Source organism: Hypanus sabinus, chromosome 2 (genome assembly GCF_030144855.1).
Source record: "Hypanus sabinus isolate sHypSab1 chromosome 2, sHypSab1.hap1, whole genome shotgun sequence".
Taxonomy (NCBI): domain Eukaryota; kingdom Metazoa; phylum Chordata; class Chondrichthyes; order Myliobatiformes; family Dasyatidae; genus Hypanus; species Hypanus sabinus.
In genome coordinates this window covers 166,092,872-166,119,730 of record NC_082707.1, presented here as the reverse complement: position 1 = coordinate 166,119,730, position 26,859 = coordinate 166,092,872, and the positions used below count along the sequence as shown (strand labels likewise).

General features: G+C 39.5%; 1 protein-coding gene across 1 annotated transcript; it reads left to right on the top strand.

Moving 5' to 3' along the window:
* Positions 1-20,143: 20,143 nt before the first annotated feature.
* eif5 (eukaryotic translation initiation factor 5) lies at positions 20,144-26,339 on the top strand. The gene is made up of 11 exons (XM_059958679.1): positions 20,144-20,311; positions 21,172-21,451; positions 21,532-21,613; positions 23,243-23,415; positions 23,622-23,733; positions 23,817-23,944; positions 24,046-24,207; positions 24,534-24,695; positions 24,773-24,937; positions 25,617-25,760; positions 25,946-26,339. Exons 2-11 carry the CDS (start codon positions 21,380-21,382, stop codon positions 26,039-26,041), a joined length of 1,296 nt encoding a protein of 431 aa, XP_059814662.1. The 5' UTR covers positions 20,144-20,311; positions 21,172-21,379; the 3' UTR covers positions 26,042-26,339.
* Positions 26,340-26,859: the final 520 nt, after the last annotated feature.

Sequence of the window (26,859 nt, the reverse complement as noted above, 5' to 3'; positions counted from 1 at the left end):
TGTCATGAGCTGTGCTGGCATGCTAGTTGAACCAGATAATCATGACAACATTTACGTCACAACTGCAGTTTAATGTAATTAAAGTCTAGTTATTATTAGATCATTCAAATCACCAGTTACCCTCTATTTTGTTACAATGAACAAGCTGTAATATTTGTTGTTATAGTGAAACATGACATCTAAAAACTACACCCTTGTGTTAAATATATATAAAACCAAAAATTATCTTTCTTAAAAATGTGCATTCTTTTACAAAAATCTGAATTCTGTATTACACTTTTGATTCCAAAAAGTGCTTCTACATTGGATCAAACTTGTCATGAAAGACTCATGAAAAAGTGAATTGTCTCCTTAAAGTAAAATTGTTGCTTATTCAATCAAAATGTATCCTGTTACATTTAATCAAAATGGAAGTCCACTCTTTTTGTTATCAGATTGCAAGTTTCTTTGATATCTTTATTAACTACGCCTTCATTTTTGTCATTATCAAAATTTTTAATTATTCGTAGTAGGTTTTTATCCAAGCCACTCAATACAGTTAATACAACAGCTTCTCATTTATTGTACTAAACACTCTGAATATTCCTCAAACCCATGCCAGTTCTGCTAACCAATTATTAATTTTATTTTTCTCTATAAAAGAGAAGTGAATAAGTGAAAACTTTTGACAGGAATTGAGCTAGGGATAACTACTTCAAATCCATGCTGGGGTTTTACACTTAGATTGTGAATTTTTGGAAATATTACTAAGAATTCCCCTTATGTACCTCAGCCCAAATTTCAGATCCTTTACAATATGCCAAAGCAGGAAACATGTTCTAGAAGAAAGAAAAAATTTACTCAAATAAAATCAGACCATGGCATTCATCCTGTTATCCATTGTTGTGGTAACCATGGAAATGACTGTGAATATTGGTGGAGTGGGGTGGGAGAAGAAGGGGTAGAAAGATGGTCTTTGCCAGCAGTACAAACTTTGCTCATAACAAAAGGGCTGATTTATATAAAATAATTTTATTATCTAGTAAAATAGTAATCTTGCTGATCAAATTAATATAGTACTCTGTGTAATATTCTATTTAGCATTTTGTTCACTTCCATAGGATCATTCTTAAATGACAGCTTTCTAATTATTCTAATTATTTCTGATGGAGATCTTTAAGATGTCATTAGAAACGGGAGGATTGGCGTATTGCTCATGTGGTTCCATTGTTTAAAAAGGGTTCTAGAAGTAAGCCTAGCAATTATAGACCTATCAGTTTGACATCAGTGGTGGGTAAATTAATGGAAAGTATTCTTAGAGATAGTATTAATAATTATCTGGATAGACAGGATCTGATTAGGAGTAGCCAGCATGGATTTGTGCGTGGAAGGTCATGTTTGACAAAACTTATTGAATTTTTTGAAGAAGTTACGAGGAATGTTGACGAGGGTAAGGCAGTGGATGTAGTCTATATGGACTTCAGCAAAGCCTTTGACAAAGTTCCACATGGAAGGTTAGTTAAGAAGGTTCAGTCGTTAGGTATTAATGCTGGACTAATAAAATGGATTCAACAGTGGCTAGATGGGAGATACCAGAGAGTAGTGGTGGATAATTGTTTATCGGGATGGAGGCCGGTGACTAGCGGGGTGCCTCAGGGATCTGTTTTGGGCCCAATGTTGTTTGTAGTATACATAAATGATCTGGATGATGGGGTGGTAAATTGGATTAGTAAGTATGCCGATGATACTAAGGTAGGAGGTGTTGTGGATAATGAGGTGATTTTCAAAGCTTGCAGGAAGATTTATGCCAGTTAGAAGAATGGGCTGAACATTGGCAGATGGAGTTTAATGCTGAGAAGTGTGAGGTTCTACATTTTGGCAGGAATAATCCAAATAGAATATACAGGGTAAATGGTAGGACATTGAGGAATGCAGAGGAACAGAGAGATCTAGGAATAACAGTGCATAGTTCCCTGAAGGTGGAGTCTCATGTAGATGGGGTGGTGAAGAAGGCTTTTGGAACGCTGGCCTTTATAAATCAAAGCATTGAGTACAGAAGTTGGGATGTAATGTTAAAATTGTACAAGGCCAAATTTGGAATATTGTGTACAGTTCTGGTCACTGAGTTATAGGAAAGATATCAATAAATTAGGGAGAGTGCAGAGACGACTTACTAGGATGTTACCTGGGTTTCAGCACTTAAGTTACAGAGAAAGGTTGAACAAGTTAGGTCTCTATTCATTGGAGTGTAGAAGGTTGAGGGGGGATTTGATCGAGGTATTTAAAATTTTGAGAGGGATAGATAGCGTTGACTTGAATAGGCTGCTTCCATTGAGAGTAGGGGAGATTCAAACGAGAGGACATGATTTGAGAGTTAGGGGGCAGAAGTTTAAGGGAAACACGAGGGGGTATTTCTTTACTCAGAGAGTGATAGCTGTGTGGAATGAGCTTCCTGTAGAAGTAGTAGAGGCCAGTTCAGTTGTGTCATTTAAGGTAAAATTGGATAGGTATATGGACAGGAAAGGAGTGGAGGGTTATGGGCTGAGTGCGGGTAGGTGGGACTAGGTGAGATTAAGAGTTCGGCACGGACTAGGAGGTCCAAGATGGCCTGTTTCCGTGCTGTGATTGTTATATGGTTATTTCTCCTGACTTAGAAATCTAACAGTAGGCATCAAGCCTGTGATTTTCTGTTGCATTCCTTATCATTCCCTAATGCTTATGGCACCCAACCGCAACTCCTTTGCTTACATCTTCGAAAGATATTCTATTTCCATCTTTAATATCTCTATTTTTCCCTTTCAGGGTTCTTTTGAAGACCCTATCCTGGAGTTACACACTGATTACGGTTCTTTGCGGGAAATGGGACCTGCTCTCAGGGTTCCACAATTGGCCGTTATTCAGCATGCCAAAGGCTTGGCCTAAGATTTTAGTATGGATTCATAAGCCTGGGATCTCGAGGAACTGGAGACGAGCAGATCAAGGGTTGGTGTCGCCACTGGAAATCCATGTGTCGTTGGGTGAGTCAGAACATCTGCTGTGTGCCTGGGGTCCCGGGATCTTTGTGATCTTCAGGCATAGATCTCGAAAAAAGTGACATAACAGACTTTTAACATCGTAACCAGTGAGTTGTTTGTTATGTCTCCCCGCTCATTGGAAAATGGAGTCACCTCTTTCTCCCTTATGAGGAGAGAGCCTGCAGCATGTCAAATTATTGGGTGAACAATGTAGTCTTTGGGGTAACTGCAAGTCTGTCTTTGCTATTGCTTTGCTCATGCTTGAATGCTGGTAGCAGATGCACTTTATTTTTGCCAGTGGGGGGACTTTGGTGTTCTAACATTTAACTGTCACTCATTCTTGGGTTAGGGTTCTTCTATTTTTGTGGATGTTTTGCGAAGAAAAAGCATTTCAGGATGTATATTGTAGACATTTCTCTTGACATTAAATTGTGCCTTTGAATCAACATCCAGAACTGCAAAGACAAATGATCCAATCATAGCACAGCACATTTTCTACTGTTTTAGCAAATTATTACTTGCAGACCTGCATTAGATTCATGCACTGAACAAAAGGGCAATTGGCAGGGGGAGAAGAAAACAGAAACAGAATAATTTAAGTGGTGAGAGACAGAGAAGTAATAGTGTTCATAGAGGCCTGGGTGTTCATGTAAATGAGTCATTGATTGAGGGAATCCAGCAAAAATTCACCTGGGATGGCAGGTTTGTTGCATGAGGTAGAGGATTGGATTGGGCTCATATTCTCTAGAATTGAGCAGAAAAACAGATGATCTCACTGAAATGTACATCATTTTATGGTGTTTTAAAGGGTAGCTGTGTAGATAATGTATCCAATCACTGAGGTATCAAGGACTAGAATATTTACCTTGCAGGTAAGGGGTTGACAAAAACGGACAAAGTGAGAATTTTGTTTTGTCCAAGGGAAGTTAATCTTTGATTGTAATATGTAGCCTGCTTGGGTCACTGATGCCAAAGATTAACTATCCAAGCAATGATTACATTTACAACAGAGATCAGCCATGATCTCATTGAATGGCAGAACAGGCAGATGGGGCTGAATGACATACTCTTTCTTGTATTTCGTATGCTCTTTCAGCCTTAGTACTTTTCAGAGTCAGAGAGTCATGGACATACAGCACAGAAACAGGTCTTTGCCCAAATGCATACCGGTCATTTTTCTTTCTGATACCAGGTCTGACATATAGCTGTAAAGATTCTGCCTCTCAGCCTCTCCATTCTCTTTATGTTTAGCTATAATTTTACATAATTTCTGGGATGCCATTTTCAATTCTTCAAGTTTAATAAAAACTCTATCATTTAACACTATCATTATGCTTAAGTACATAAGGCACCATTGTAAATTAGAAGGAACAGAAATCCCAAGTTCTAGGATATTTTATTCATATTACTCATGTTGTTAAATTTTGAGAAGTAGGACCACAAGGACAATAACCTCGGGATTACTGCTGTGCCATGCAACAGTGAATAAAGGAATAAAGTGAGGCAGAGGATAAATGCGCAGCTGCGGGTTTGGAGCAGGGGGCAAGGAATTCAGATTTCTGGATCATTGGGACCTCTTTTGGGGTAGGTGTGATCTGTACAAAAAGGACAGGTTGCACTTGAATCAGAGGGGGTCCAATATTCTGGCAGGGATGTTTGCTAAGGCTATTGTGGAGAGTTTAAACTAGAATTGCTGGGGGAGTGGGAACCGAACCGAAGAGATGGAGGAAGGGGCAATTGGCTCACAAATAGAGAAAGCTTGTAGGCAGTGTGAGAGTGAGAATAGGCAGGTGGTAGAGAAGGGATGCATTCAGACTGATGGTTTGAGATGGGTCTATTTTAATGCAAGAAGCATCATGAATGAAGCAGATGAGCTTAGAGTGTGGATAAGTACTTGGAGCTATGATGTTGTGGCCATTACAGAGACTTGGATGGCTCAAGAGCAGGAATGGTTACTTAAGAGTGCCAGGCTTTAGATGTTTCAGAAAGGACAGGGAGGGAGGCAGAAGAAGTGGCGGTGTGGCACTGTTGATCAGAGATTGTGTCGTGGCTGCAGGATTGGAGGGATTGTCTACTGAGTCTCTCTGGGTGGAAGTTCGGAACAGGAGGGGGTCAATAACTTTACTGGGTGTTTTTTATAGACCACCCAATACTAACAGGGACATTGAGGAGCAGATAGAGAGACAGATTCTGGAAAGCTGTAATAATAACAGGTCCTCATGGTTGGAGATTTTAATTTCCCCAATATTAATCGGCATCTTCAGAGATCATGGGGTTCAGATGGGGTGGAGTTTGTTAGGTGTGTTCAGGAAGGATTCCTGACACAATATGTAGATAAGCCTACCTACATTATCTAATATATAGATAAAATAAAATTCTATAAGCAAGTCAGACAAAGTTGAGCCCTTCCTTTTTCTGGAAAAATGTTTTTCCCTGATAATGATAGAAGATTGCATCAATCCTGTTTCTCTCTCAGCAAAATTGCAGACCTGCTGAGTAATTCCGGTATTTTTTCCTTTACATAATGTTTATTTAATGCTCAATATTTTACTTGCAGTATTTGGATTGTTCAAACTCCCACTGCTTTGGCTAACGGCCATTCAATTCAGAATGTGTAGTAAAATGTTCACAGGATACAGATGATGATGTACTGATCTAATTAATGGCTAAAATGTTGACATTTTTGTTGAGTTTCCATTCAATTTTGATACAATGATACCATACTGGAAATTTTTGAATTAAATGGATTTTCCCTGGTAAATCTCCAAAGGTAAAAAGAAAAGAAAATGTAACAACATAATAGAGGTTGCATAATCTGCTCCTTACTCCTTGGTAACTGTAATCATAGTCAGCTTTCCAGTGGCTTTAAAAGAAAGCTCAATGTGGAGAGTAACCTGGTATTTTCCTAATACTGTACGATAACGGTTCCAGATTATCAAAATAAGTTTTGAAATATTTACTGAAGAAAATTCTATTTCAGAGCTAATATTTTCACAAAAGGTAAATAAATAACTGAAAGCACATTGGACTAATTAGTTTGCTAACAAGCAAATAAAGCAATAAAAGGAAACGATGGAAGTCACATTTCGATGTAATGCATCGATTTTCTCAAAAGAATTTAAGAAAATGCGTATTTTCTGCAATAATTAAATTATGGTCCTACATAGCTCAATTGGTAAGGTCTGTGATCTACAACAAAACAGGCTCATCCTGAATCCCCACCTGTGCTGAATTTACAGAGGGAGATCCTACATTAATAGAGCCAAGCTTGTAAAGGTGGAAATTAATCTGGACTCCCACTATCTCAAGACCACTGTCAACAGAATTCCCCTCTAGGTTTAAGTAGCCACTCACATTCTTAAAAGTTCAAGTTTTACTTCAGGAGGGAGTCAGAGATACACTGGTCTCCTGACAGTTCTTTTCTAAATTGCTGGCAAAGTACAATCTGATTTCTGCCCCATGTTTCAGGCCAATGACTTCAAACAATAACTCCCTCAACAAAGATGCTGCCTGGCATGTTAATTACATCAGCATTCTCTGTTGATGCTTCAAATTGTACATCCACAGCATTTCACAAAAATTTGTCTTGACTATATTAGTTTCACTTGGGCCTATGTGACAACATGTCACCCTTGTCCTTATTTTTACCAGAATATCGTCTTCAGGTCCTAAGGAAACTCGAACATTGATAGCTCCATATAAGAATTAGAAGTTTGCTAATTGTCAGAGTTGTTTTAAAACATTTTCTTTTGCCCTTGGTGAAGGTGCTGGCAAAATACTTCCAGGTAGTGCATAACTTGGAGGGAATACCATAGGTGACCATACTCCTGAACTTCTGCTGCCCTTGTCTTAATCTTTTCTATCTACACCTCATTCCTTTTCTTCTCACTCTTGTTTTCCTGGGGGAGGATCAAATTTTGATTCTTCCTTTATTCTGTTCCATTCTTTCTCCAGCTTGCCTTCAGAAATTTCTTGTTCCTCATACTTGCTTCCTGACTGCTGGAATTTCCAACATTTGCTCGCACTTAACAGGATAAAATCTTATGGTGTTACAGTAAAGAGGAATGGCTGACAAGCAAGAGGCAGCGAGTGGGAATAAAGGAGACCTTTTCCAGTTGGCCACCAGTGACTAGTGGTATTCCTCAGGGGTCAGTATTGGGACTGCTACTTTTCACATTGTTTGGCATTGATTTAGATAATGGAAATGATGGCTTTGTGGTAAAGTTTGCAGATGATACAAAGATGGGAGGAGGGGTAGGTAGTGCTGAGAAAGAATGCAATTGCAGCAGGACTTAGACAAATTGGAAGATTGGGCAAAAAAGTGGCAGGTGGAATACAGTGTTGGGAAATGTATGATAATGCATTTTGGTAAAAGGAACAATAGGGCAGACTATTATCTAAATAGGGAGAAGGTTCAAACATCAGAGGTGCAGAGGAACTTAGGAGTCCATGTGCAAGACTCCCAAAAGGTTAATTTACAGGTTGGGCCTGTGGTAAAGAAGGTACATGTTGACATTTATTTCAAGGGGAATAGAATGTAAAAGCAAGGAGATAACGCTGAGAAGATAAGGCAATAATTGAGTCACACTTGGAGTATTGTCAACAGTATTGGGTCCATATCTAAGAAAAGATGTGTTGTCATTGAAGAGAATCCAAAGGAGGTTCACAAGGATGATTCCAGGAATGAAGGGGTTAACATTTGAAGAGTGTTTGGCAGATTTGGGCCTGTACCCACTGGAATTTAGAAGAGTAAGGGGGATCTCATTGAAACCTACCAAATGTTGAAATGACTAGATAAGGTGGATGTGGAGAGGATGCTTCTATGGTGGGGGTGTCCAGAACTAGAGGGCACTGCCTCAAAATTGAGGGGTGACCTTTTAGAACAAAGGTAAGGAGGATTCACAGTAGTGAATCTGTGAAATGCTCTGCCTCAGACTGTGGTGGAGGCCAAATGGGTATATTTAACATGGAAGTTGATAGTTTCCTGATTGGTCAGAGCATCAAAGGATATGGCGAGAATGCAGGTGTATGGGGTTGAGTGGGATTGAGATGATGGAACCATGATGGAATGGTGGTGCAGACTCGATGGGCTGAATGGCTTAATTTTGCTCTAAAGTCTTATGATCTTAAGCAATTCACTTCAACACTGCCTGATGTCTCGCAGATTTTTCTGAACTCATACCATTAATCAGTAACAATGCAAATGAAGCTTGGAAAGATGAAGTTCACAAAAAATTACACGCATCTCATGAAAGACCTTATTCATAAGATCGCCGTCTTTAGTCTTCCACACACTTACACTAATGCAAATGCAATAAGCAGCGAGAGTGGATAATTGATGCATTAGCTCTCCAAAATGGACATGGGAATATATAATATTTTCACGATCAATTTGCAAACATGAAGAAAATATTACTCAATACAGATCACTACCCCTGAAACAATTAACTGGTTTCATCACTTGAATAGAAAACTACGTCAACAGTAGCTGCAAGAAAAAGAGCTGAGTCTAGTCACTCAGGTTCGAGTGAGGGGAAAATTACAAACCTAAAGATAAAGTTCAAATGTAAAGTAGAAATTTGCATAATGATAACAGAGTGTGACAGGAAGGTACAGAGTGTTTAATTTTAATGACTTTTGGCAAAGAAATTAACAATACTGTAAAAAAAAGTTTGAAGTAAAAAATAGTTAAAATTAAATGATTGGATAAAGAAGAAAATACAGGAAAAGAAATCTGCATCTTTTCAGGATGAGAGGGTGTTTTTGTCAGAAGAGTGCCAGATGGCACAGCAGGCTGTAGTTCATATTAATGTCTTAAATGGAAAGACACGACGTTACATTTCCAAAAGTGCGACAATACAAAACTATGCATGGAAAGCAATGTGTGAGGAATTCACAAAATGTGAAAAAAGAAGATAGGTAGGTTAAGCAGGTGGGAAAAACAACACAATATGAAATTATGAACCAGCATTTTTATTTTTTCATGTTTAACATTTTTACATTGTACGAATTAATAAATTTTAGTCTATATAGCAGTGTGCTGGTTCAGGAAATGCATAATGTCAACCAGGAGACATACCAAGAAGTCGCAACTACAAATGATTTGCTGGCCTTTTCCAGAGCACCTGGCCACTATCTGCTACAGCCATCTTAATCTTTTGGTTGCATGATATTTTAACTTGCCTCCCACTCCTGCACTGGTATGTCTATCCTCAGCTTCCTTTGCTAAAGGGGCCAAACGCAAATTCGACTAACAGTTCTTATAGAATATGAGCCACTTATAATTCAATGGCATGAACAGTGAATTTTCCAACTTTGGGTAACCCACAACCCTTTCCTCCACCACACATTCATCTGTCCACCTCATTTTATTCATCTCTCCAATCCCTCCCCTCACCTGTATCTATCTAGTCATCATCCCTTCCCCATCTGATTCAACCCATCGCTGACCAGTCTTTCCCAATACACCGACAAATGTTCCTTTTTGCTTTGTCCTGCTGCTGGGGCTGGACACAAAATTTCGACTTTCATCTTTTACCTTCACAGATGCTGCTTGATCCATGCGCTCTTCCAGCATTGTTTATTGTTACAGGCAGATCTTTGGTACAATCACAGTGCACTCTTCACAAAAAAAAAGTGTGGAGCTTCAGATTTCCATATTCTGATTCTTAAATCCCTCCCTCTCCCCTCTTCTTCTAATCCCCACTCTGGCCTTTTACCTCTTCTGATCTGCTTATCACTTCCCCCTGGGTCCCCTCCTCCTTTGCTTTCTCCTATGGTCCACTCTCCTCTCCTGGCAGATCCCTCCTTCTCTAGCCCTTTACCTTTCCCACCTACCTGGCATCACCTATCACCTTCTAGTTAGCCTCCTTCTCCTCTTCCCACCTTTTTACCTGGCATCTTCCCCTTTCCTTTTCAGTCCTGAAGAAGGGTCTCAGCCCAAAATATTTCTGTGTGCTGCTTTGGAGTTCAGGCATCAGCAGTTTTTCTCACACTTGTAACGTTAACTGTTTATTCATTTCTGTAGATGTTTCCCAACCTACTGAGTTCCTCCAGCATTTTGTGTGTGTTGCTTTGAATTTCCAGCATCTGCAGACTCTCTCATGCTTAAATCTCAATGTCTACTTCCCAACCGCCCCCCCCCCCCCGCCAAATGTTAAATTATTCAGCTGTGGTTTCATCTTACAGTAGTTGATCCTTTTGCTTATAATGAGTTTCTCAAAAGCTCACTGTGATTTCTCCAAACCTGAAACCCTAGGCTTTGTAATTTTTTTTAATATATCTTTAAAGATATAACACAAGAGTTTATCTGTACACAAAATATACACCCAGTGGCCACTGAGTGTATAAATGTTCAGGAGTTACCTAATAAAGTGTCCACTGAGTGTATTTCAGTATGTTAGTGGTCTTTTGCTGCTGCAGCGTGTCCACTTCAAGGTTTGACGTGTCTTGCATTCAGAGATGCTCTTCTTGCACATCATTGCAGTAATGCGTGATTGTCTGAGTGACTGTCACCTTCCTGTCAGCTTTAATTAGCCTAGCCATTCTCTGACCTCCCTCAGCAACAAGGCATTTTGACTCACAGAACTGCCATTCACTGGATAGTTTTTGTTTTCCACATCATTCTCTGTAAACTCTAGAGACTGTTGTGCGTGAAAATCCCAGGAGATCAGCAGTTTCTGACGTACTCACACCACATCATTTGGCACCAACAATCATTCCACTGTCAAAGTCACTTAGATCATAATTCTGCCCCATTCTGATGTCTGGTCCGAGCAACAAATGAACTTCTTGACAATGACTGCATGCTTTTATGCATTGAGTTGCTGCCACATGATTGATTAAATATTTGCATTATTGAGAATTTGTACAAGTGCATCTAACAAAGTGGATACATACAGGTTTCCAAAAGACATCTGACAAATTGACACATAATAGTCTGGTACATAGATAGGAGTTCTTAGTATTAGAGGAAGTATGTTAGCATAGATGGAATACTGCCTAGATAACAGAAAACAGATTGGAAAGATATAACAAGCAGAATATCACAGTGATCAGCTTTTGGCCCTCATTTAATTTAATATTTAAATGACCTAAGGAAAGGGGTAAATTGTAAGGTATCCAGGTTTGTCAATGACAAAAATTGGAAGAACTGTTATGACAAAGATATTGTGATCATACAACAGGATATAAATAGATTGGGAGATTGGACAAAATCTTGGCAAACAGAATTCAACTTGTGAAGTCATTACTTCAGTAGGAGGAATCAAAAGATAAACTGCTCTCTGTGGACAATGAGTGAAGTACAGAGGGTTCAAGATGTTCTGGTGAATGAATCACAAAATATGAGCATGTAATTATGAAAGAGAGTGGCATTTTATTCCATAGAGGATACAATTCAGATACAGGGAATTATTTATTATCATTGCATAGTGTGTTTGTAATGCCATGACATGAATACTGCACACAGTTTTGGTCTCCTCACCTGAAAAGGTTTATTGTAGCATTGGAGGCTGGTTCACCAGGCTAATTCCTAGATGTTAGGACTATAATATCAAGAGAGGCTTAACAGTTTACATCAGTATTCTGTGGAGTTTAAAAGAATGATACAGCATTTAAACATTAAGATTCTGAGGGAGCAGAACCGAGTTGATGTTGAGTTGTTTTCATTAGTGGGAGAGTCTCATACAAGGGGACTTAGCTACATGATAAGGGACCAGTTCTTTAAAATGAAGGTGTTCAGAAATTTATTTTTGCAGAAGGTGGTGAATCTCTGGAATTCTCTGCCCCAAAAGCATGCTTGATCATTAAAATTATTCAAGGCCGATGTGGCAAAATTCTAGTCTAAAGGGAAAGCACAGAAGATGAGCTGAGACCACTACAGATCAGCAATAATCAACATTAATGATGGGGCAGACATGAAGAGCTTGCTGGCCTAGTCCTGTTTGTAGTTTCTTCTGTTGCTATTTATATCTGCCTTCCCATTTCAACTTTCCCAGCATTTTGATTTTTTTTTCTTAAGGCCTATCAATGCCAACTAATACATATTTAGTGTTTCTCCAAATTGTTCTTCACACCTTCTATTTTCTTGCACAGCTAAACAGCTGGCTGCAGCTTCACACGTCCAGCCCACTCAGAAACACAGAAACATAGAAAACCTACAGCACAATACAGGCCTTTCGGCCCACAATGTAGTGCCAAACATGTACTTATTTTAGAAATTACCAAGGGTTACCCATAGCCCTCTATTTTTCTAAGCTCCATGTACCTATCCAGGAGTCTCTTAAAAGACCCCATCGAATCTGCCTCAACCACCACCGCCAGCAGCCCATTCCACGCACTCACCACCCTTGCATTAAAACTTGCCCGACATCTCCTCTGTATCTACTTCCAAACACCTTAAAACTGTGCCCTCTTGTGTTAGCCATTTCAGCCCTGTGAAAAAGCCTCTGACTATCCACGTAATCAATGCCTCTCGTCATTGTATACACATCTATCAGGTCACCCTCTCATCCTCCGCTGCTCCAAGGAGAAAAGGCCAAGTTCACTCAACCTACTCTCATAAGGCATGCTCCCCAATCCAGGCAACACCTTTGTAAATCTCCTCTGCACCCTTCCTATATTTTCCATATCCTTCCTGAAGTGAGGTGATTAGAACTGAGCACAAGACTTCAAGTGGGGTCTGACCAGAGTCCTATGTAGCTGTAATATTACCTCTCGGCTCTTAAACTCAATCCCATGGTTGATGAAGGCCAATGCACCACATTGCTTCTTAACCACAGAGTCAACCTGTACAGCAGCTTTGATTGTCCTATGGATTCATACCCTAAGATCCCTCTGATCCTCCACACTGCCAAGAGTCTTCCCATTAATACTATATTCTGCCATCATATTTGACCTTCCAAAATAAACCACATAGGTAGGAAAAGGGAGGTTAGGAAGGAAGTTGAGAAGCAGGACCTCAAAGGTAGTAATCTCCAGTCCAAGTTCAGTTTATTGTCATTCAACTGTACACATTTATACCACCAAATAAAACAACACACCTCCAGATCGAGGTGTGCAACACAGTACATATAACTTATACACACAAAACACATAAATATTACCACAAACAAATTAACAAATAATAAGATGCATTTTGTTTGTCATTCCTTAAGGTTATTATTGCCAGGTGTGGTACTGCAGCCAAGCTCCCATTATCTAGTAAATGCTCCTCATTGTACCTCAAATAGCCTCTGACAACCAAGTCCAGCTCCTGACCTTCACATATGGCTTAGCTTCTAAGCCTGGCAGAATAATTTCTACTGACAGGAGAAGCGGCAAAGATGGATTGCCTTAAAACCTGTCACTTCGGGCAGATGGGGGTCGTCAGCTGTGGTGGACTGCTCATCGAAAAGGAAAACTCTTAACTCAAACCTCTGCTGCTTTGTGGCTGTACCCACTCATGAAGAAGGCTTTGGGAGTAAATGAGAGAAAAATCTGGAGTTAAGAGTCCCTAAGGCAGTCCTACGTTAGATTCAATGCTGACTGGTAACTCCTATGATGCTGCTGGTGCTGAACAGTATTGGTCTCTGGTGTTCCTTCGGGTTCATCAGATGCATGTAGAGGGGGGCTTGCTACATGAGTAACAGCTTGCTTTCCATATTGTACTGCCCAAGCTTGTGTATCTAGACAGCTGGAACACAAATCCATGGTCAGCTCTGACCAACAGAGGCTTCAGACCAAAAGACTATACTGTACTCCAAGAAAAACAGGTACAGCAAGTCCACCATATCAGTGATCTATTCATTGTTTGGAGCCAATGTCCAGGATGTCAAAAGAGCCAGCAGATGAGTCAGAGAAGGAGAAGCTGGAGCTTGGCTGGGAGCAGGTTTGGAGGAAGTGACCCGGGTTTGGACTATGCTATTGCCTGCTACACAAAGACATCAGAGATGGGGCGCGAAAGCAGCATGCAATGTAACCGTGAGTGACTACCTTTAATGTTTCTCTTGTGCTTTCAAGATCCTGTTGAACATTGATAATATGAGATGCCACAGACCTGTTTCCCTTGTTTTGTAGTGTTACGAAGGATGAACAGCTCTGATGGCAGAAGGGTGTAGAGTTGCCCATGCCCCCCCCCCCCCCGGGAGAATCACAAACCGTTACTGTTGCTATGCTGCTAATGAGAGAAAAAGAGATGGAACAAAAACATGCCAGAACATCTGCTACTGATAAGAGAGGGGAGAGCGACTTGTTGATTCATCATATTATGACTTCTGAAAGACTTATGGCTTCTGAGAAGGTTATTTACCTTACACCATTCTGTTCATTAAAATTCCTCAGTGGACAGCCGGAGTGGGCTGGTTTGATGGACTAAGCCATTCAAAACTGATTGACGCCTGAGACCCCGTGAGTAGGGATAAAAGTGAGGTCTGGGGAGACACCCCTCAGACACACCGGGAGCAACACTAGTGAGCACTGCTTAAGTGTTGGAATCCACGTGAAGGTGTGAGGCATCGGAGACCGAACAAAGGATCGGTCAGTTTAACGCAGTGTTTATAGCAGGGCCGGTGGGGGTTTGTGTGTGTGTCCATCCTTGCCTGGGTGACGAGTCCACCACAGAAGAACGGTCTAGCTGAAGGACAGAGGGGTCATACCTGAATGGCCACAACAAAACGACGGATCAAGAACATAAAGGAAGGTTTGCCTGCCTGTAGCTGTTACTGCTCGCTCGCTCTCTTAACAATTACAACACAACGACCAACATCTACCTCAGCACATATGAACTGAACTGAACTTTATATTCACATATGACAATTCATTATCCCCTAGACATCGATAGAGCTTGTTTATTATTGATTATTATTATACCCACACTTTTAGGTTTAGTATTGCTAACGTGTATTATCTATATATTTGCATTGTTGATATTGATTTGTATATTTTACTAATAAACACTGTTGAAAATAGTACCACCAGATTCCAACGGATACTTCTTTCTCTGCTGGTTAGACACCCGGTTACGGGGTACGTAACAGTAGTAAGACAGGCAACAAGGCAGCAGCATGGTCTCAGTTGTAGCGAAGACAAGGCCTCAAGCAGGCCTGCCTGCTGCTGGGGACCAGGTGAGACAACACTGTGTCGCGTGGAGACTGTGCTCAGTTAGGAGCTGGCCTCTACCATCAGTGCTGCCCTCCAGTGTTCAACAGATGGAAGGACAGGCTGGATTTCCAGGAGTTGTGTCATCAGTTTGCATGTCACTCAGGGACTTGGACTATACAAATTCTTGCTTAACGATGGGTGGGTCTTTTTCCTCTTTTGCTACTTTGAAAGTATGTTATGCACCTGGGCCCCAGAGGAATGCTGTCTAATTCAACTGTATCCATGTATGGTACGAATAATTATTAAACTTAATTTGATTTGATTTGATACTACTATATTGTGAAATATATGTGATACTGATGGATATTATTTTCTTTAATTAAAATGTGTGATTACTAAACCTTAGGCAAAAGAAGACAGCTGCACACAATCAGTAACTTGTTTACAAGATTTGTTTTCAGGAAACCTGAGTACGGTTGTGCACAGCATCGATAACAAGAGATGAACTATCTTCAGCTTGTTGAAAAACATTACCAGCTAACCTGACGAACTAACAGCAACAGAGACAGTGATTCAAATTTGCTTGAAGGAAATGGCGAGGATTGTTTGTAAGAAAGAAGAGTGTAAAGATGGACTAATATGGGCTTATAATATGGATGTTGATGTTTTATGTGTTTATGGAAAATTATAATGGTGACATTCCTTGGAGGTTTTGGAAACGTGTGCAGCTGAGATTGAGGAAGTGAATATTCTAAAGGGAAATTCACACAGAAACCCCTACATTGAGAAGTACTCCAAAGAGTTCTTTGAGCACTGGAGTGAAGAGAGCCTTTCCAGAACTGGTAACCCACTAGAACAGATGAAGGAGTGATTGTCTGTTACCAAGAGGAGTCACAGCAGGACCCGTGATCTCAAAGCTGATATTGGTAGAATGAAGCTGAGTTAGAAATCTTTGCTTTGAAATTGGGGAGGGGAGGGAGTGATTGTGACTCTGACAAAGAGCTTTCTGCTGTTCATTTTTGTACCTGCTGACTTATTTATTTACTTTAAGATACAGTGCAGATTCCGTTTTCATGACTTTGCCTCTGTTGCTGTCCTGTCTCCTTTCCATTTCTCTCTTGACTGCTTATACACAACAGAAGAAAGGGGAATTAAATTTGTTGGCACATAAAATCCCAAGAATATAAAGAGTTATACATGTAGCGTGGATAGAAGTTTAGACAGCAGATGGTGGATTGTATAGAATTCCACTACTTTTAGTACATAAATGCAAAAAAAATGCTTGCAGTTCACAAGAGCAGACCTTTTAGATATCTAAGTATTTTGTATGTACTGTTCTCTTCGTGTTTTATGCCGTGCAAACTTGTTATTTTCACAAAAATTATTTGAAGATTATTTTATTTAGTTAATACCACTTGTTTAACAAAAGAAAAGCCTCAATTTGCATTGTGGCTTATTAGCTTATGATGTGCATCGATCTAAAATTCAGCTCTACATTTCAGCTCAGTATTTACCATGCTTAAAATAAATGTTGTTGCTTACAGTAAAGTAATGAAGAAAGACAATTTAAGGCAAAACATTAAACAATGCTCTAATGTCTCTTAACAATGATATTTTAACCAAGGGAAAAAAAGCAATTTCTAGAAACATTTAAAAGTCGCCACTTTAATTATGATGTCATAGTGATTTCCAGCAGAATCTTGTTTCAATCTTTTAGCCCACTTCCATATTTCTCCAGAAGGAAAGTAATGCCAGAAGGGCCAAATAGACAAATTGATGACATCAATCTTAAAACTGAATTCCAACATACAGGATAATAAGTCTAAAAACCCTGAGAAAAATTCCTGAATTCCTGCCTTTTAAGAAAATCATGCTGTTGACATTATAAGGTTGGTAATACTTTGATGCACTTGGAAATAGTGAACAATTATGATCAGCTCCAATCTTATATGAAGAATCGGGACATGGTAGGGGAACTTTGGGATTCTAACATTTTTACTGTCACTCATTCTTTGGGGCACTCTTTTGTTTTCATGGATGTCTGCGAAGAACAAGAATTTCAAGTTGCATATAGTATACATTATCTGATATTAAATGGAACTATTGAACTATTGAATGCTGAATGAAAACAATCATGTCATTCATATATAATAAAGACATACATTAAAATTGGGTACTTAAAATGAGTTAAATACTTTAGAAACATATTTCAGAAGTGACAGTAATATTTAGAAGTGTTATCATTTCCATTTTAGATGCATTAATTGCATTGTCTTTATATTGACACTCACAGATTTTACTCAGCTTGGCCTTGCTAGACATTTTATTGGAAGACAGTAGTCTGCAAAAGTCTTAGGCACATATTTGTACCTAGGATGCCTAAGACTTTTACACAGTAAATTTGTCAATATGGAGTGGAGAGCAAGTCTGTAAACCTGGCAGGAGCAAAAGATGTTTGGAATGGCAAGGATGGAGTGCTGTGGGTCAGGTGGCAGAGAAGGAGTACCAGGGAAGGGGGTGGTGCAAGAGCAGATACACCCAGCCCTGAGACACCAGGCAAGGCCATTTGATTCTAAACAATTGGCTTATTTATCATTAGAGAATGTCTCTCTGGTGCTCCCCGTTCCCTCTCCTCTCCATTCTACTTTTCCCAAGCATGATTCCCCTCTTCCTGTCCCCCTCCCACTCTCAGTCCACAATAGAGACCCAAATCAGAATCAGGATTATCATCATTCACGTATGTCATGAAATTGCTTTTTTTCTTTTTTGCAGCAGTGGTACAGTGCAATACATAAAATTACTACAATACTGTGCAAAACTCATAGGCACCCTAGGTTTATATATGTGCCAAAAACTTTTGCACAGTACTGTATTATTAAAATTCCAAGGTTATTTCTTCTTCATACAAGCTCTAAACACTGCAAATGATAACATTATTTCTCACTGTATTCAAATGATACAAAATAGTAAAGGTCACTGGTGATTCTCAGAAAGTGTCTTCATAGCAGCAGTGTTCAAGCTTACCTTCTTACTGTAAAGTGGAAGAAAGCAATAAAGTTCAATTTGAAAGTAAGCATATCCCCATATCCAATGTACCAGTTTTTCTTCCTTCCTTCTACTATGAAGTCAGCACATCTAAAATCAGCACACTGGTGAAAAAAAATACTGCAATAGAAAACTAACATAAGATTAAACCAGAAGTTCTACAGAATATGTAGTGGCAAGTAATCCATTACACGTAAAATTGATTCACAAGAAAAAAAGGTCAAAATTACCAAAACTCATATTATCAGCATTGAAACCAAGTTAAACTAAAATATCACTTTTTGGAAAAGAATAAACAATAGAATTTAAACAGTCATGAATAATATTTGCACTGGATTAGAGTGTACTAAGGATTCTTCACAATATTGAAAATGTATAATATTTTGTAAGGTAATGAGAACAAATTGAAATATAGATTTTCTTTTGTCTTATTTGTGTATAGTCAGATTCAACTCTATTTTTAATGCACATTTGCTTACAGAATCTTTGGCAGTTCAGAAAGAGGGATGATGAATCTCATACAATTTCTTGATCTTCAAACACCCCTTGTTTTACATGATTAAAGGTTGGTTATGCTGGCATCAATGTTTGGCTTTACCAAGAGGCTGCTCTTGGTAATACAGGAAGTTATTCACATTTTCCAGGATCTCATCATGACCCTAATTGATAATGTACAGAGGGCCTTTATGATTCAGATACTCATTTATTTATCACATGTACATTGAAATATACTGTGAAACTCATCATTTGCATTAAGAGCCAACATACCCAAGGATGTGATGAGGGCAGGCACCAAGTGAAACCACACAGCGCCAACATATAATGCCAACAATGTTCAACAACAGAACAAGCCCATTTCCCACCCACCCACCCACCACACGCACACACTCCTCCAATCCAAGACACTTCACCTCTGACCTCCATAACTAAGGCTTTGAAGCACTTCTATTGGATTCTACATGCTACTGTCTCATAGAAGACAAAAAGCAGTTAAGTATGCTGTCATAAGTTGTTAGCAACCAGCATATTACTCTAATCAGACAATTATTTACTTGAGCATTCATCTAATTTTGATAATAGGTTGAAATAAAAGTTAAAAATATATTCTGGAGCTTTCTAACGGATATTCGGACTTTTAGATCAGAAATTAAAATGAGATTATTTGGTGGCAAAATATATAAGGCACCAGAGAGAGATTTCTAAACATCCAATATTTATTTCTGAACGAACAATGGTCAATGATCTCATTAGTTATTCGAAAGAACAGTGACGATATTTTAAAATGTGCTTAATCCAGTGAGAGGTATTCTTAGACTTCCTCGAAATGTTCTAGGTGAGCGCAGTGTAAATATATCATGGTTAATTATTCTTCACTGAGAAATCAATACGCTCTTTCTACACGTAGCAATTATGACATTTCAATTGTGAGAATCTTTTCAGTACAGATGAATTCGATAGCTATTTAGATCGGGCGCTGCAAGGATCTACCAACACCACGGCCGATTATTCTAGAAACATGAACTGAGCCACCTCACCCAACAATTACAGGACAATCGTCCTTAGTTTCACAACCTCTCACGCGTATGATGCAATCGCTATTGAAGCACGTAGACCTACAACCCCTCAGCCAATGGAAACGGGCTGCCGCTACCGCGAGAGCATGTCGCCCTTCACGCGCTTTTCCCTCAACCTATCTTGAAGAACACATGCTATGATGTCATTTTGAATGACTGTCAACTGGACCACGGAGCTCAGCGAACCGGCGACAGTTTCCCAATGAACTACGTGGTAACTGCACACCGCCCAATCGCGGGAGGGCTGAGGCGGGTTCCGCGCCCTATCAAGTTAGGCTGAGCCGCAGCTAGCTGGGGGTAGGACGGAAAGGCGTTTTTTTTGGTTGTTGGTTAGCGTCGTGGAGGTGAGCGCGGGGATGGAAGCGGAGAGGGGAGGCAGAGCTGGTTAACAATTTACCTGGCGGGCAACGGGGAGAGAGCGGGCATTTACGGTTCACGCTGACCACTGCTGTTTGTTTCCGACAGATTCCCGCAAACGAGGGCGTCTCGCTCCACGGAAGGGCTTTTTATTTCTTTCGCCCAGAAGGTGTTCGGCGCCTCGGCACCGTGACGTGCCGTCCAGTAGTTCATATCCAAGAGCGATTAGGCGTGTGTTTATGTCTTTGTTTTGTGAAAACGGTAAGGCGGTAGTGGCGTCGAAGGTGGCCGGGGTGGCGGTGCGAGCGAAGGGCGAAGGGAGCTTGTCAAGATGGCGTCCTGCGGCCCCAGCTGGGCTCGCTCCAGCCTCTCCGTGTGACGCACTATGCGCCAGGCGGCTCGCTTTGCGCCCCGCCGACCGCGGCTCCTTCCCCGCAACGGGCTCAGCCCCTCGCCCGGCCAGATTATTCAGTCTGACAATGTGCTCGGAATCTCTGCATTTTTTTTCTCTCTGCTGACTAAACGCATGGCCACGCTTGGCAATGACTCACGTGTTGCGGAGGCTGCGGCATCAGGAATGACTCAGCACTCGGCTGCGTTCCCCCCCCCCCCCCCCCCCCGTCGTCGTCGTGTAATATTGTTTTGCTATTTCTGCCCAAAAACACTAGTTGCATTTAATTAATTAATCTATCTGTTTTACTCGAACATAACTGACAGTGAATTATGAGTGGATTGTATATTCGAGCCGTAAAATATCGCTTTAGCGAATCCTTCCTCGTTCTTAGATGTGCTTGTATAACCTTTTTTTGGCATTCATTTGCTGCTGCGCTGAGGCTGCCTTGTGAATGAATGTTTTCTTTTTTAATTTGGTCGTTATTTTTGTATAATTGTTCACTTGTGACTTTAAGGGATTGCGACATTCATTATTCTGTAATACTCCCACACATAGGCTCAAGGTTAAGAATATAAACGTGGGCCACGTTTTTTTTTCCTTGCTGACCTTTACAATGACGTTACTCATTCGTGGTCCCAGTTTTTCGTGATAACAAAATTTGGTTAAATACGTGGAGTAAATACTGAATGGTCTATCAATTCATGCCAAGTTTTTTTTTGTTTTACAGAGCTGTTGCGCAGCCCTTGGTACCTGTGTCGGGGAAACCTAACCAACAAGTGGGGAACTTGCAGCCTAAGTGGCGCAAACTTTTTCATGTCAGAGACCGAGTACACTTGCAATTGTTTATGTCATCCATTCTTCTTCAGACAGAAGATACCCAAAAATTTCATTCAAAGATCTTTTCACTTTACTCATAAATCTAATAGTAAACCAGAATGGCTGTCAACGTCAACCGCAGTGTTTCCGATCAGTTCTATCGGTACAAAATGCCCCGTCTGATTGCTAAGGTAAAGTAGATTACTACTTCGATGGCATTCACAGCAAAATTGATATTCCACGCTAAAATGCTTTTTCTTTATTTCTCCAGGTCGAGGGCAAAGGGAATGGAATAAAGACAGTAATAGTCAACATGGTTGACGTTGCTAAGGCGCTTAATCGGCCTCCAACGTGTAAGTGCTAGTGAAGTTGTAACATTCATTATATCTTTGTAGTGTATGATTCTGCTTGCGATTAACCTCTGTTCATCATTACAGATTTTCTTGTTAATGTTTACATTTGTGAACTGGAATGCTGACTTTCTCCTGCACAATTTGATAATGGCTGTTATGCAACAAATTGTCCCATGCAACAAACACAACATCTGAGATTATAGTGTTATAGGCATAAATAGTCAGAGCTCTTGCAGTGGAAAGCACAGCTGGAAAGGGTTTTGCCCTCGGTTTCCAGGTCTCTGGAGGTTTATCCAAGTGCTGATAATGGGTTCTGGTTAATTGGAACACTTCAGGACCTGTATGTGTTGGTCCAATTAAGCAGTTGCTCCAATTAGCTAATTACTGTTCAACTGAGTAATTATGTATTTAAATAAAATGACAGAACGAATTGGAACACTACCAACACTACTACAGAACAGTAAAACTTAGTTTCTAATAGTTTTTGACGGTGGAATTCATTGAGTGTACACTGTTGTCTGCTCCAGTAGGATAATTCTGGGGCAGCTTACTCACCTTTAGTTCCCAAATGGATGCTCAGCTTTCACCAGTGGCTCCAAGTAGCTGTTTGCATACATCAGTGGCCACACCACAGTAAACTGCTTTGCCAGAATGGCTAGATCAGGAGAGGGTAGCCGATGGACCTCATACCCCAGTGAAATCGGGACATGTCTATTCTAGCATGTGAAGTCCGCTCTAGAGAACTGGGCAGATGAGCTCAACAGTGCAGTGCGTTCCAGTGGCCAAGAAGGCAGTTCTACCACACTTCGTGGAAATCAAAGGACATAAGACACAGATGTAGTCATGGTACTCCTTATCAACTACCCCCACACGGGTTTCACTGTCGCGGTCAGTCTTTGAATTGACTGTAAACAAATTTAGCACAGACAGATGTTCCGGAGATACTGGACTGCCTTCGTACATGCCTTCAATAGCTACATCCTCCATACCTCCATTGTAACATTTTTGATACCTTTAAATACTTAGTTCCTTACTTGAGGTAGTGAAATAGTTTTATTTAAGTCTTCCAAAAATACAAAGGGAGTCCTGGTTTTTTTTTCTTGTTGTTTTTTATTTGTCCCAAATAAACAACTGCTCTGAATACCAATTGACCAAAATCCACAAATTTAATATGCCAGTGCTTTAATTTATCTGTTGCTTAAATGTTAGATCGAGCCCATTAAGAATGCTCTAAAGTGGAGGAAAATGCATACAAGACATTAATTTTTATTGCTGATTCCGTATGGAATGTTTTCAATTCTGTTTAGAGAATTTGTGATTGACATAACACATCTGACATCTTGGTAAGATAACTAGCAAATGATCAGAAGCTCCAGCCAATTTAAATGTTTTTACATCCTTTGTTATTGGTTGGAAAAATTCTACTTTGCTTTCTATCGCAGAAAAGGTTTCAGCTCTAAGATTAAAGTTGAAAGAGTTTGCACTTTTGGATGAAATATATTTCTGTAATGTTGCTTAAGTCTTTTGCTAGCATTTTCAGTTTATGAACTAGGCTATTATTTCAAACATCTTACCAGCTAGAATAATACTTAAAGGCTGAAAATTTTGTACCTACATTTTGCCTTGCAGATCCCACCAAGTTTTTTGGTTGTGAGCTGGGAGCTCAGACCCAGTTTGATTCAAAGAATGATCGTTATATTGTGAATGGATCCCATGAGGCGAATAAGCTGCAAGACATGCTGGATGGATTCATTCGAAAATTTGTCCTTTGTAATGAGTGTGAAAATCCTGAAACTGACCTGGTAAGTGATTTCGGAATTTTAAAAAAATTTAACCTAGTGAGGAGTGTTAATTTTTTTTAAATTTAAAGATTATGCTTTTGAAGTTTACAATCTCGTGTCCTTTGCTTGAGCTTTGAAGTGAAAAACTTGTTTTTGCTTGCATCTTCAGACTGTATTTGACAGTTGGGCATCTTTAATTTTTAAACAATTGTGGTTTTCATTTTTAGCATGTCAATCCAAAGAAACAAACTATTGGTATTTCCTGTAAAGCCTGTGGATACAGAGGCATGCTTGACACGCGTCACAAGCTCTGCACATTCATTCTAAAAAATCCACCTGGTGAGTTTGAATTTGGGTAATGCAGAATTTCATCTTCAGTTTTTAAATTGAAGTCCTTAGTGTAAAAAATTTTTATCTTGCAGAAAATGGGGACAGTGGTTCAGCCAAGAAAGAAAAGGAAAAGAAAAACAAGAAGGGCAAGGATAAAGAGAATGGATCAGTGTCCAATTCTGAGTCCACCCATAATGAATTTGATGCTCCGGAAGCAGTGGTAATATTTTTGTTCATCTAAGTTTTTGAAAGATTTGAAGTTGTTAGATCATTTACCCTTAGAATATTGAAAGTTCACAGTGTGGTTATTAAATTTCTTAGGATGGTGAGGATGATGATGAAGACTGGTGTGAAGAAACTACAGAAGAGGCCCAGCGACGTCGGATGGGTGAAATCAGTGACCATGCCAAAAATTTGACACTTAGTGATGACCTGGGGAAAACCTTGGAAGAGAGGGTGAACTTATTCTACAACTTTGTCAAGGTAATTGTATGCATGCTTCCTAAATGATTTGAAGTTTTAAATTTGCTGGAGGGTGTGGGGTGCAAGGAATAGACTTTGGAACGTCAGCCATTATTTCATGGTAGAACAGTTGAGTGGCCAACTTGTAGTTAGGAATGGAATTTAACATGTAAAATACATAAGTTCTCATCTTTTTTTTATTAATTTAGCCAATCATTGATTGATTTTCTGTTTGAGGTTTCTTGCAATAGTGTTCCATATCCAGGAAGTCTAAATATTAGATTGGATGAAGTGGTCATTCCTGATATGTTTTGAGGACTAAACCATTTTTTTTTACACTTCCACAGATGAAAAAGGAAGAGGGAATTATTGACTCAGCTGATAAAGAGCTTCTATCAGAAGCTGAACGGTTGGATGTCATTGCTATGGGTCCCCTTATATTGAGTGAACTGCTTTTTGATGAGAACATAAGGGAGCAGATCAAGAAATACAAACGACATTTCTTGCGTGTAAGTTTTTTTTAATCCTCTTTAAAATTAGTGGTATTGATTTACTTTCATGAATGACATTCTTTTTCTTGATTTAGTTTTGCCACGGCAATAAAAAGGCCCAGAAGTACCTACTTGGAGGCTTTGAATGTTTGGTAAAGATACATCGGGACCAACTGCTTCCAAAAGTTCCACATGTTCTGAAGGAACTATATGATGCTGATCTTCTTGAAGAGGAGGTCATCCTTGCCTGGGCTGAGAAAGTGAGTATTCAGTAGATTGGCTCCCTAGCAATTTTGTTTCAGCAAAACCAGAGACCATATAGGATCAACTTCACATGACAGCCCTCTCATTTTAGGGATCTTTTACAGCACCTCCATTTTGAAGAAACCCTAAATTACTTTTGGAAATGAAACTTGCAGTACTTGAAATATGGTTTCTAGGCTTTCCTTACTGTTTGACACTTATTTGTATCTTCAGTGTCTTTAGATCTTGTGCATTTAGTCCCTTTATAAACATATTGAATAGATTCCAGACAACTGGTGTCCCAGCAAAGATGTTACTGAGTCTGAAAATGACCAACTTATTCTGACACTAAAGTCAGTTCTCATCATACCAATATTTCCTTCAACCCAGTGCACAATCACGCGGGCACAATTTTGGTTTGAAAACCATTTGGTATTAAGAGCTCCTTCGTAAGATTTAATTACAGTAAAGTTGGGATATGGAGTGATTTCTGTTACGAGGTTCTCCATTAAAGTTTTTAAAGGTAGGTGTAGTACAGCAACATGTTCCTTTTTATTGCAGTGGTTTCTAACTGAGCAATTTAACAATTTTAGCTGTGAGCTATTCTATGGGAGAACTATTTGTAGTGATGTTTTGAACTTGATTAGGTTAACTTGAATAGAACTAGGTAATACAGTTCAATCTGTTTCTGCATAGGTATCTAAGAAGTATGTCCCAAAGGAACTTGCCAAAGAGATACATTCAAAAGCTGATCCTTTCATTAAGTGGCTAAAAGAAGCAGAAGAGGAATCCGAAGAAGATGATGATGATGATGACAATGATGAAGATAAAGATGTAGAGGTAATTGGGAATACCTGACCAGCTTTTATTTCTTGTAACTGAGATTATAGTTGGCAATAACAATTTTAAGTACATTTGTCGATAGCTACAGCTCTCAAACTGATTCTTACTGTGCATCATGAAGTATTTGCATGCATCAATGCTTTTTAAAACTGTTAGTGATATACTGATGTTTCAATTTGCAGGTGGTTTATGACAGCTCTGCAAGGCAAGTGAAAGTGGAAACTCTGAAAACCATTAAGACAAAAGAAGAGGAGGATATAGATATCGATGCTATTTGATATATTACTTTGGTGGGGGAATTCACTTTTGCATTGGAAGTCACGGCAATGAAGAGATTTCCTTTACTTACACTGCAACTGCTAACATTGGTTTCTGCTGTAAAAGAATATTTCTACAATGGTATTGATCTAGTGATGCTTTGCCACCTAGCAATTAGGAGCTAAAGGACAGCATGTTAAGTTCAAATGGTAGAACAGTCCTAATCTCTTTTCACCAATAACTATTGGGTGATGTTTCTGCATTTACTGCACATTTATACAGGGATGTAAAATAAAAATTAAAGGGGATTGTTCTGTATTCTCTACATTGTTTTTATTAATTTGGTGCTAGTTAAAAACAAAAGTTCTTCACTCTTCCCTGTTCTCTAGCTGTATTGAAATAATGAATGTTACCAACATTTTATGAATGGGCTATTAATGGTCACGTACATGGATGGGTTTAACCAGGGTTGCAATATTACACCTTCATTCTGGTGCAAGTGCCCAGTTGTAGAGTAACTGAATTGCATCTTGTGACTTCTTACTATTCAAACTGTTGGACCATGGCAACAAAAAAAATCCACTTAATTACAAAGATCTGATTTGTGTGGCATTAACATCACCATTTTGTTAACATTATGGAGCCCTGTAGAATGATACAGAACATGTGCTTGAATAATATAAAAGTCCCAAGTGTAGATCTTGACAGTTGAGTTTTGTGTAAAACCACAGCAAGGTTTAGAAATCTAATATGTCCTTAATAGTTCAACCTTGTGTAATACTGCAGGGACTCGTAGGGAGTTAAAAGTTGATTTTATCTAGGGTAACTCATAACCCTC

Bases quoted from the DNA above. Each gene is read 5' to 3' on its own strand.
- eif5 (XM_059958679.1), top strand. From the start codon at position 21,380: ATGGCTGTCAACGTCAACCGCAGTGTTTCCGATCAGTTCTATCGGTAC. The intron at 23,734-23,816 runs GTGAGTTTGAAT...TTTATCTTGCAG, and splicing joins CATTCTAAAAAATCCACCTG to AAAATGGGGACAGTGGTTCA. The intron at 24,938-25,616 runs GTGAGTATTCAG...GTTTCTGCATAG, and splicing joins TCCTTGCCTGGGCTGAGAAA to GTATCTAAGAAGTATGTCCC.